This window comes from Petromyzon marinus, chromosome 72 (assembly GCF_048934315.1).
Source record: "Petromyzon marinus isolate PM22_M1 ecotype Great Lakes invasive population chromosome 72, UKy_Petmar_22M1.pri1.0, whole genome shotgun sequence".
NCBI lineage: Eukaryota > Metazoa > Chordata > Hyperoartia > Petromyzontiformes > Petromyzontidae > Petromyzon > Petromyzon marinus.
Genome location: NC_133738.1, coordinates 6,630,162 through 6,642,748, shown reverse-complemented (window position 1 = coordinate 6,642,748; position 12,587 = coordinate 6,630,162). Strand labels below are relative to the sequence as shown.

Below are 12,587 nucleotides of genomic sequence, written 5' to 3'. Positions count from 1 at the left end.
ACTACACCACTATACACTACACTATACACTACTACACTATACACTACACTATACACTACACTATACACTACACTATACACTACTATACACTACACTATACACTACTATACACTACACTACACACTACTATACACTACTGCACTATACACTACTGCACTATACACTACTACACTATACACTACACCACTAAACACTACACTATACACTACACTATACACTACTCCACTATACACTACACTATACACTACTGTACACTACACTATACACTACTATACACTACACTATACACTACTATATACTACACTATTCACTACACTACTATACACTTCACTATACACTACTAAATACTACACTATACACTACTGTACACTACACTATACACTACACTATACATTACACTATACACTACTATACACTACACTATACACTACACTACTATACACTACACTATACACTACTATACACTACACTATACACTACTACACTATACACTACACTATACACTACACTATACCTTACACTACTACACACTACACTATACATTACACTATACACTACTATACACTACACTATACACTACTACACTATACACTCCACTATACACTACTATACACTACACTATGCACTACGCTACAATACACTACACTATACACTACTATACACTACAGTATATACTACTATATACTACACTATACATTACAATATACACTACACTATACACTACTATAAACTACACTATACACTCCACTACTATACACCACACTATACTCTACACTAAACACTACTATACACTACACTATACACTACTGTACACTACACTATACACTACACTACTATACACTACACTGTACACTACTATACACTACACTATACACTACTACACTATACACTACACTATACACTACACTATACCTTACACTACTATACACTACACTATACACTACACTATACACTACTACACTACTATACACTACACTATGCACTACACTATACTACTATACACTACACTACTATACACTACACTATACACTACACTAAACACTACTACACTATACACTACACTATACACTACTCTATACACTACTATACACTACACTATACACTACACTATACTACTATACACTACACTACTATACATTACACTATACACTACACAATACACTACATTACTATACACTATACTATACACTACACTATACACTACACTATACAGTACTATACACTACACTATACACTACTATACACTACACTACTATACACTACACTACTTTACAATAACTACTATACACTACACTATACACTACACTACTACACTATACACTACTACACTACACTATACACTACACTATACACTACACTACTACACTATACACTACTACACTACACTATACACTACACTATACACTACACTATACACTATTATACACTACAATGTACACTACACTATACACTACATTATACACTACACTATACACTACACTATACAGTACTATACACTTTACACTACACTATACACTACACTATACACTACACTAAACACTACTACACTATACACTACACTATACACTACACTATACACTACTATACACTATACACTACACTATACACTACACTATACACTACACTATACACTACTATACACTACACTATACACTACACTATACACTCCTATACACTATACACTACACTATACACTACAGTATACACTACACTACTATACACTACACTATACACTACACCACACTATACTCTACACTATACACTACACTATACACTACTATACACTACACTACTATACACTACACTATACACTATTATACACTATACACTACACTATACACTACACTGTACACTACTACACACTACACTATACACTACACTATACACTACACTATACACTACTACACACTACACTATACACTACATTATACACTACTATACACTACACTATACACTACACTATACACTACACTACAGTGACGCAGTAACTCGCTGACCCCGTGACCCCGACTGGACTCCTCCTGCAGTCTAAATCAAAATTCTGATTCTTATTTCTGGATGGATCCACGAAAATCGAACCACGACACGGATCGTGCCAGCATCGTATTCAACTTAACATGAAATCGAATCGTAATTTCCTAATCGATCTAGAAATCGACATCGTCCACCCTCTCCCAACTCATCGACGTCTCTAGAGGAATCGGAATCGATGCTTTTAGGCGCTCCCACGCGCACTAATCGATTCTGTTTGAGTTCCCCGCTCCCCATTGTTGACGAAGCCGCTTCGCTTTCTGCGAATCTTCGTCGCCGTGAGTCACCCCTCCCCCCCTCCCAGCCGTCTTTGTCTTCCTCACCCCCCCCCCCCCCCCGAGAGAGAGCCACAGACAAAGAAGCCCCCCCCCCCCCTTGTCCTCGCCAAAAGGCCGAGAGGCGTTTAAACCACCTCCTGAGGCGAGGCCTCGAGAGAGACACCGCCCCTCGGATAGAATCCCTACCGGCCGAGGCGCGAGGTGCTCGGTAGGCCGACCTAGGCCGATGCCGGTCACGGGCCGTCGGCGGCGGTGGGATGGGAATTTTTTTTTTACTTTAATAACGTTTTATTTAATATCTACTCCTATTTATATTTGTGTCTTTACGTCGCGACGTTGAGTCGGTGGTGGTGGTGGTGTGGGGTGGGGGGTTAAGCGGCTGGCGACTTAACGCCGTGTGCGAGTGATGTACACGCGTGCACTGACGCTCTCTCTACAAACACAGCTCGCTGCTGTGTTTGTAGACGATCTGTGAAGTGATTTGTTGACCTCTCCTGTACGCTGACCCCTCCCCTCGTGTCTTGTACGCGCGTTGTGTGTTTGTTGTTGTAACGTTCTGACCTCCCCCCCCCCGTGCCCCCCCCCCCCCAGAACGGACATCTGTGACGAAAGAGCTTCAGAGCTTTTCGGATTCCTCGTGGAGTCTAAATACAGATTCTGGTACTCAGAGACCCACAGAGACCCACAGAGACCCATAGAGACTCACAGAGACCCATACAGACTCACAGAGACCCACAGAGACTCACAGAGACCCATACAGACTCACAGAGACCCACAGAGACCCATAGAGACCCATACAGACTCACAGAGACCCACAGAGACCCATACAGATCCACAGAGACTCACAGAGACCCACAGAGACCCATACAGACCCATACAGACCCATACAGACCCACAGATACCCATACAGACCCACAGAGATCCACAGAGACCCATACAGACCCACAGAGACCCACAGAGACCCATACAGACTCACAGAGACCCACAGAGACCCAAAGAGACTCAAAGAGACCCACAGAGACCCACAGAGACCCATACAGACCCACAGAGACCCACAGAGACCCACAGAGACCCATACAGACCCACAGAGACCCACAGAGACCCATACAGACTCACAGAGACCCACAGAGACCCATACTCGGATACCTTAACACAAAGCCCCATACAGAGACCCACACAGACCCACAGAGACCCACAGAAACCCACAGAGACCCATACAGACTCACAGAGACCCACAGAGATCCATAGAGACCCATACAGACCCACAGAGACCCATACAGACCCATACAGAGACCCAGAGAGACCCACAGAGACCCATACAGACCCACAGAGACTCACAGAGACCCATAGAGACCCACAGAGACCCATACAGACCCACAGAGACCCACAGAGACCCACAGAGACCCATACAGACCCACAGAGACTCACAGAGACCCATAGAGACCCACAGAGACCCATACAGACCCATACAGACCCACAGAGACCCATACAGACCCACAGAGACCCATACAGACCCACAGAGACCCACAGAGACCCATACAGACTCGCAGAGACCCATACAGACTCACAGAGACCCATACAGACTCACAGAGACCTAGAGAACCATAGAGACCCACAGAGTCCCATAGTAACCCACAGAGACCCATACGGACCCATACAGACCCACAGAGACCCACAGAGACCCATACAGACCCACAGAGACCTATACAGACCCACAGAGACCCACAGAGACCCACAGAGACCCATAGACCCACAGAGACCCACAGATACCCATACAGACTCACAGAGACCCACAGATACCCATACAGACCCACAGAGACCCACAGATACCCATACAGACTCACAGAGACCTAGAGAACCATAGAGACCTACAGAGTCCCATAGTAACCCACAGAGACCCACAGAGACCCACACTGTGACTGTGATTGGTGGTTAATGGTTGTAGTTTGTAAGTGTTAAGTGTGGGGAGCGGTTTGCGCGTGCGCTGCGTCGCGGCTCACGGCCAAAATCAGTGGCGAGCGAAATCAGAACCGGGTCCTGTGCCTCCCCTAGGTCGACTCGGACTCAAATCAGAACCTGGTGCGGTGTGTAGTAAACATCAGCGCTGGGGAGACAAAGGCGGCCGGGCGTGGTGCTGGCCACCCGCCCCCCTCGTGTACCACAGTGGCAGCCTTCACAGGCGCTGCTGCTCCTCGCAACTAACAGCTCTTGCCCCTCCAGCCTGGGTGGGCTACACGGGGAGCTTTGTCACATTGTAGAGACGGACAAAGCTCCCCCGTGTAGCCTCCAATAGACTCTAGAGGCAAGTGCTGTTCGCGATTCGTAGCACCTGTCAAGGGCGGCACTGTGGCACACGAGAGAGTGGGTGGCCAGCACCACGCCCGGCCGCCTTTGTCTCCCCGGTGGCGATGTTCACTACACACCACCGCACCAGGTACTCATTTGAGGCCGAGTCGACCTAGGTGAGGCTCAGGACCGGTTCAGATAATCGTCACCGGTATTGACCTTCAGTTGGAAATGAACTCGGGTCGCCAGTGCGCTAACCACTACACTACCGCTCCCCTCTCCGTGTACACACAGACACGTGTACGCACACACAGACACGTGTACACACACACAGACACGTGTACACACACACAGACACGTGTACACACACACAGACACGTTTACACACACAGACGCGTCTACACACAGACACGTGTACACACAGACACGTGTACACACACACAGACACGTGTACACACACACAGACACGTGTACACACACACAGACACGTGTACACACACACAGACACGTGTACACACACAGACACGTCTACACAGACACGTGTACACACGCACAGACACGTCTACACACACACAGACACGTCTACACACAGACACGTGTACACACACACAGACACGTGTACACACAGACAGACACGTGTACACACAGACAGACACGTGTACGCACACACAGACACGTGTACACACACACAGACACGTGTACACACACACAGACACGTGTACACACGCACAGACACGTGTACACACACATAGACACGTGTACACACACACAGACACGTGTACACACACACAGACACGTGTACACACACACAGACACGTTTACACACACAGACACGTCTACACACAGACACGTGTACACACAGACACGTGTACACACAGACACGTGTACACACACACAGACACGTGTACACACGCACAGACACGTGTACACACACAGACACGTGTACACACACAGACACGTGTACACGCACAGACACGTCTACACACGCACAGACACGTGTACACACGCACATACACGTGTACACACACAGACACGTGTACACACACACAGACACGTGTACACACAGACAGACACGTGTACGCACACACAGACACGTGTACACACAGACACGTGTACACACACACAGACACGTGTACACACGCACAGACACGTGTACACACACAGACACGTGTACACACACAGACACGTGTACACGCACAGACACGTCTACACACGCACAGACACGTGTACACACGCACATACACGTGTACACACACAGACACGTGTACACACACACAGACACGTGTACACACACACAGACACGTCTACACACAGACACGTGTACACACACAGACACGTGTACACACACACACACGTGTACACACGCACAGACACGTCTACACACGCACAGACACGTGTACACACACAGACACGTGTACACACACACAGACACGTGTACACACACACAGACACGTCTACACACACACAGAAACGTGTACACACGCACAGAAACGTGTACACACGCACAGAAACGTGTACACACGCACAGACACGTGTACACACAGACACGTGTACACACAGACACGTGTACACACAGACACGTGTACACACACAGACACGTGTACACACACATAGACACGTGTACATACGCAGACACGTGTACACAGACACGTCTACACACAGACACGTCTACACACAGACACGTGTACACACACATAGACACGTGTACATACACAGACACGTGTACACAGACACGTCTACACACAGACACGTGTACATACACAGACACGTCTACACACAGACACGTGTACATCACCACCACCATTGACATTCCCTCTGGCCCTGCTCCCGTGCCTCCGCTGTGCTCCACAGCACCAGCAACGCGTGCAGGGAAGCCGTCTCCAGCCCTGACCTACGATGGTCCGAGGCCCCAACATCCCCGTGGAACGACATCAACAACATCAACAACATCAACAACAACATCAACAACAACATCAACAACAAATACAGCAACAACATCAACGACAACTACAGCAGCAGCGGCGGCAGAACCGACTTCATGTGTGAGTGTATAGGTCTCTTTGTGAGTCTATGGGTCTCTGTGTGAGTGAGTCTATGGGTCTCTTTGTGAGTCTATGGGTCTCTGTGTGATGAGTCTATAGGTCTCTTTGTGAGTCTATGGGTCTCTGTGTGAGTGAGTCTATGGGTCTCTGTGTGTGGTGAGTCTATGGGTCTCTGTGTGAATGAGGCTATGGGTCTCTGTGTAGTGGTGAGTCTATGGGTCTCTGTGTGGTGAGTCTATGGGTCTCTGTGTGAGTGAGTCTAAGGGTCTCTGTGTGGTGAGTCTATGGGTCTCTGTGTGAATGAGGCTATGGGTCTCTGTGTGAGTGAGTCTATGGGTCTCTCTCTCTCTGTGTGATGAGTCTATGGGTCTCTGTGTGAGTGAGTTTATGGGTTTCTGTGGGATTAGTCTATGGGTCTCTGTATGAGTGAGTCTATGGGTCTTTGTGTGAGTGAGTCTATGGGTCTCTGTGTGGTGAGTCTATAGGTCTCTTTGTGAGTCTATGGGTCTCTGTGTGGTGAGTCTATGGGTCTCTGTGTGGTGAGTGTATGGGTCTCTGTGTAGTGGTGAGTCTATAGGTCTCTATGTGGTGAGTGTGTGGGTCTCTGTGTGAGTGAGTCTATGGGTCTCTCTCTCTCTGTGTGGTGAGTCTATGGGTCTCTGTGTGAGTGAGTTTATACGTTTCTGTGTGATTAGTCTATGGGTCTCTGTATGAGTGAGTCTATGGGTCTTTGTGTGAGTGAGTCTATGGGTCTCTGTGTGGTGAGTCTATGGGTCTCTGTGTGGTGAGTCTATGGGTCTCTGTGTAAGTGAGTTTATGAGTTTCTGTGTGATTAGTCTATGGGTCTCTGTATGAGTGAGTCTACGGGTGTCTGTGTGAGTGAGTCTTTAGGTCTCTGTGTGATGAGTCTATGGGTCTCTGTGTGAGTGAGTATATGGGTCTCTGTATGAGTGAGTCTACGGGTCTTTGTGTGAGTGAGTCTATAGTTCTCTGTGTGGTAAGTCTTTAGGTCTCTTTGTGATGAGTCTATGGGTCTCTGTATGAGTGAGTCTACGGGTCTCTGTGTGATGAGTCTACGGGTCTCTGTTTGATGAGTCTATGGGTCTCTGTGTGGTGAGTCTATGGGTCTCTGTGTGAGTGAGTTTATAGGTCTCTGTGTGGTGAGTCTATGGGTCTCTGTGTGGTGAGTCTATGGGTCTCTGTGTGAGTGAGTCTATGGGTCTCTGTATGAGTGAGCCTACGGGTCTCTGTGTGATGAGTCTATGGGCCTCTGTGTGAGTGAGTCTTTAGGTCTCTGTGTGATGAGTCTATGGGTCTCTGTATGAGTGAGTCTACGGGTCTTTGTGTGAGTGAGTCTATAGTTCTCTGTGTGGTAAGTCTTGAGGTCTCTGTGTGAGTGAGTCTACGGGTCTCTGTGTGAGTGAGTCTACGGGTCTCTGTTTGATGAGTATGGGTCTCTGTGTGAGTGAGTCTATGGGTCTCTGTATGAGTGAGTCTACGGGTGTCTGTGTGAGTGAGTCTGTAGGTCTCTGTTTGATGAGTCTATGGGTCTCTGTATGAGTGAGTCTACGGGTCTCTGTGTGATGAGTCTATGGGTCTCTGTGCGAGTGAGTCTATGGGTCTTTGTGTGAGTGAGTCTATGGGTCTCTGTGTGATGAGTCTATGCGTCTCTGTATGAGTGAGTCTACAGGTCTCTGTGTGATGAGTCTATGCGTCTCTGTGTGAGTGAGTCTACGGGTCTCTGTGTGATGAGTCTATGGGTCTCTGTGTGAGTGAGTCTATGGGTCTTTGTGTGAGCGAGTCTATGGGTCTCTGTGTGATGAGTCTATGGGTCTCTGTGTGAGTGAGTACTATGGGTCTCTGTGTGAGTGAGTCTACGGGTCTCTGTGTGAGTGAGTCTATGGGTCTCTGTGTAAGTGAGTCTATAGGTCTCTGTGTGATGAGTCTATGGGTCTCTGTATGAGTGAGTCTACGGGTGTCTGTGTGGTAAGTCTTTAGGTCTCTGTGTGAGTGAGTCTATAGGTCTCTGTGTGATGAGTCTATGGGTCTCTGTGTGAGTGAGTCTTTAGGCCTCTGTGTGAGTGAGTCTATGGGTCTCTGTGTGAGTGAGTCTACGGGTCTCTGTGTGGTGAGTCTATGGGTCTCTGTGTGGTGAGTCTATGGGTTTCTGTGTGATGAGTCTATGGGTTTCTGTGTGATTAGTCTATGGGTCTCTGTGTGAGTGAGTCTACGGGTCTCTGTGTGAGTGAGTCTACGGGTCTCTGTGTGATGAGTCTACGGGTCTCTGTGTGATGAGTCTACGGGTCTCTGTGTGATGAGTCTATGGGTCTCTGTGTGAGTGAGTCTACGGGTCTCTGTGTGATGAGTCTACGGATCTCTGTGTGATGAGTCTACGGGTCTCTGTGTGATGAGTCTATGGGTCTCTGTTTGAGTGAGTCTACGGGTGTCTGTGTCCATGTACGTAGCCTTGGGATTGTAATTGAGAGACGCTGTGGGGATCCAGGTGATGGAGTGAGTAGCCTTCAGCTGTTGTGCCACTTCTAACGTTGTCGTTTTTAGCGGGTCGGAGAGGCGGGGCCTGGTCTGGACCGCAGCCTGCCCCTCGCCTGGGCCCCCGCACCTCGGCACCGAGGTGACGGTGCGGAGCGGCGGAGACGCCCTGCACACAGGCACTGTACGCCAGGTGTGCACTGTACGCACTGCACCCAGAACACTGTACGCCAGGTGTGCACTGTACGCACTGCACACAGAACACTGTACGCCAAGGTGTGCACTGTACGCACTGCACACAGAACACTGTACGCCAGGGTGTGCACTGTACGCACTGCACACAGAACACTGTACGCCAGGTGTGCACTGTACACACCGCACACATTCACTGTACGCCAGGTGTGCACTGTACACACTGCACACAGAGCACTGTACGGCAGTTGTGCACTGTACGCACTGCACACAGAACACTGTACGCCAAGGTGTGCACTGTACGCACTGCACACAGAACACTGTACGCCAGGTGTGCACTGTACGCACCGCACACATTCACTGTACGCCAGGTGTGCACTGTACACACCGCACACATTCACTGTACGCCAGGTGTGCACTGTACACACTGCACACAGAGCACTGTACGGCAGTTGTGCACTGTATGCACTGCACACAGAACACTGTACGCCAGGTGTGCACTGTACGCACTGCACACAGAACACTGTACGCCAAGGTGTGCACTGTACGCACTGCACACAGAACACTGCACGGCAGTTGCGCACAGTACGCACTGCACGCATTGGATCTGCGTTCACGTCGCGCTCCCTGTCAACGTCGACCCAGCCCCCAGCTGGGAACCGGTGTCGCGAATGCCCCAACCAGCAAGCACCAAATTCCGGCAGAGAATCTTGGGTCACACGCCGCGACCAACAGAAAGCTACCGGTGCACGGAGACTTGCACGCCGATGGACCCGGCCCTTCGGGTTGTACAACTGGACGTCGCGGCTCTCTCAGCGGCTAAGCGGACACTCGTCAGCAAGTTTAGCCCGCCGTTGCCTGTGCGTCGATGCAGTCTGCCTGCAGGACAGGAGACGCACGTAGCGGAACCGGCTTGCAGGACGCCGCACCGTTCGGGGGGGATTCGACCTCGCGTCTCTCGTCAACACCCGATGCCAAATTTTGCGCCGTGCGACGTAAGCGCGCGCTCTGATATCGCCGATGCCTCTCCGATCTCGTCCAGCTTTTTGCGACGCGCTCCGGGTCGGAGGGTTCAAGATCGCCGACGTCTACGAGCCAGCCCCCAGTTGCGCAGTCGGACCAAAATGTGCTTCCAACTCTTGAACACCCCCCACTTTGACAGTCGCCACGCCGAGATTTGGTTTGCTCCGCGCCAAGTGAGGACTGGGGGAGCGCTGTGTGGAATGGGCAACCAGCAGTGATCTAACATTGACCCACGATGCCAAGCAACGTGGGTCCTTCCACTCCGCCAAGTGGCAGATGGGTTACTCACCTGACCGTTGCTGGGTCACGGCCGTCGGTGACCGTAATCAGCCAGCAAGCCCAAACAGTTTTAGACGAGAATAAAATAATCGAATAAAACAATAAAAATTCTCGCGACGTTTCGGCCACAACACAAGTGGCCTTCTTCAGGTGAAAGGAACAGACCTGTCGCCCCGAACAAACCTGTCGTCCCGACAGGGTTTGTTCCTTTCACCTGAAGAAGGCCGCTTGCGTTGTGGGCGAAACGTCGTGAGAATTTAATTCTTTTGTTTTATTATTTTATTCTCATTCTACGTGGTGGTGACTTTACCGAAAGAACCAAAGAAGATGAATCCTTGCAGTCATGAAAGCCTTAAATCGAAAGTTTTAGACGATTTAAAGCTTTGTTGACTGCAGGGATTCACATTCATGGTTCTTTCGGTAAAGTCGTCACCACCACGTAGAAGGGAAACAACAAAATCTATTTTTATTATTTTATTGTTTCCCTTCTTACGTGACTTTACCGAAAGAACCAAGAATATAGTTTTAGACGACTTCCTCCACAGTCATCGCAGGCCACTGCTCACCCGTGTTGGACTTCAACTGCACACACGGCTCGTCCAAGAAGCGTTGGAACTTCCGTAAGGCTGGTTGGGACTTACGCAGCGACATACCGGAACGAGCCATAGTCAACTTCCATCTCGCTGCACAGCAAAACCTTGGATTGCGAGTTAACTTTGGCCTGCGAGCGTTTTGCAGGACGAGCAGAAATGTTAATTAAATATTAATTCGATAGGCGAGCGAGGGCCTTGGCAATACGAGCGGCGCACGTGTACACGCTTTGTACTGCCGAGCGTCACGCGATCACAACTGATACACGTTGTGCTTTGATGTACGAGGGCTTTGGATCACAAACACGTTACGCTCGCAATCCAAGGTTTTACTGTGTCCCAATGGAAGAAGCTTATTCGACGCTTCTGGAGAGCAATCTTCGGTGCAGCCAGGAGCGTCTGTACCACGTAAGCCGTAGGCCAGTCTACACACCCTGTTTGGGATGAAGAGTGCTAGGCTCTTTACATTATGAGACCTCCTTTGCCAGTAACAAGATATAGTAATAGGTTTTACCCTTTTAACTGGCACAAAAACTGACACCTTTGTTCAAGGCATCATGTTTGCAATAACAACACAAGCAGTCAAAATGCAAACAAAGAGACAACTCTGATAATAATATGCACTGTCCTTGAGTTTGATTGGTCCACACCCGAGACGGCTTTTCTTAGAGCCCTTTAGTCTCCACTGGTGTTGGATAAGAAGACGCCAAAAGGCGTACAACTCAAAAAACGGCGCACTATCAGAGTATTGAGGGCTCGGGGTGAGCATTTACATTATGAGACCTCCTTTGCCAGAAACAAGATATATAGTAATAGGTTTTACCCCTTTTAACTGGCAATTTGACTGCTTGTGTTGTGGTTATTGCAAACATGATGCCTTGAATAAAGGTTTCAGTTTTTTGTGCCAGTTAAAAGGGTAAAACCTATCACTATATGCTAGGCTCTTATCGATGAGTGTGAAGCATCCGGAGGTTTCGGACATTGCCGATGATTGAATCGAGTCCCCGGATGAACTCGATGAGAGGAAACGACGGAGAAACGCAACGTCGCTAACTCCAGCCGGAAATGCCGAGGCCAAATTCGTCGGCCGCGGGCGGGGGGGGGTGGGGGGGGTGGTGCTGCTCAGAAACCTGCCGGTCTCCAAGCTCGCACCTGCGTGGTCAGCCCGAATGCCGCCGCTAGCCCCGTCTGCTTCGAGTTTGCGAAAGCCCCGATGAAGGAAGAACGCCCAGCGTCAGGTTTGGGGAGGTGAGAGTGGCGGCGATGCTGCCATCGAAAGACAAGTCGGTTTCGTAGACGGAGGCAGCCCGAAGGCATTCACGGAGTCCGGAGCCAGAAACGGCTTCGCGCGGCATAAAAAGGGGGGCACTGCCGCA

At 49.3% G+C, this 12,587-nt stretch overlaps 1 protein-coding gene across 2 annotated transcripts in view; it reads left to right on the top strand.

Moving 5' to 3' along the window:
* The first annotated feature begins 2,157 nt into the window (after positions 1 to 2,157).
* The window catches only part of LOC116957284 (PHD finger protein 1-like), an 83,835-nt gene continuing 73,405 nt past the window's right edge, over positions 2,158 to 12,587 (top strand). Inside the window, exons 1-4 of one of the 2 annotated variants that reach the window (XM_076055722.1) lie at positions 2,158 to 2,309; positions 2,901 to 2,969; positions 6,447 to 6,637; positions 9,197 to 9,320. In XM_076055722.1, the coding sequence (XP_075911837.1) occupies positions 6,492 to 6,637; positions 9,197 to 9,320 (270 nt within the window). In that variant the 5' untranslated portion in view covers positions 2,158 to 2,309; positions 2,901 to 2,969; positions 6,447 to 6,491. The remainder of the gene's footprint in view (positions 2,310 to 2,900; positions 2,970 to 6,446; positions 6,638 to 9,196; positions 9,321 to 12,587) is intronic. The other variant, XM_076055721.1, reaches the window with a different exon arrangement.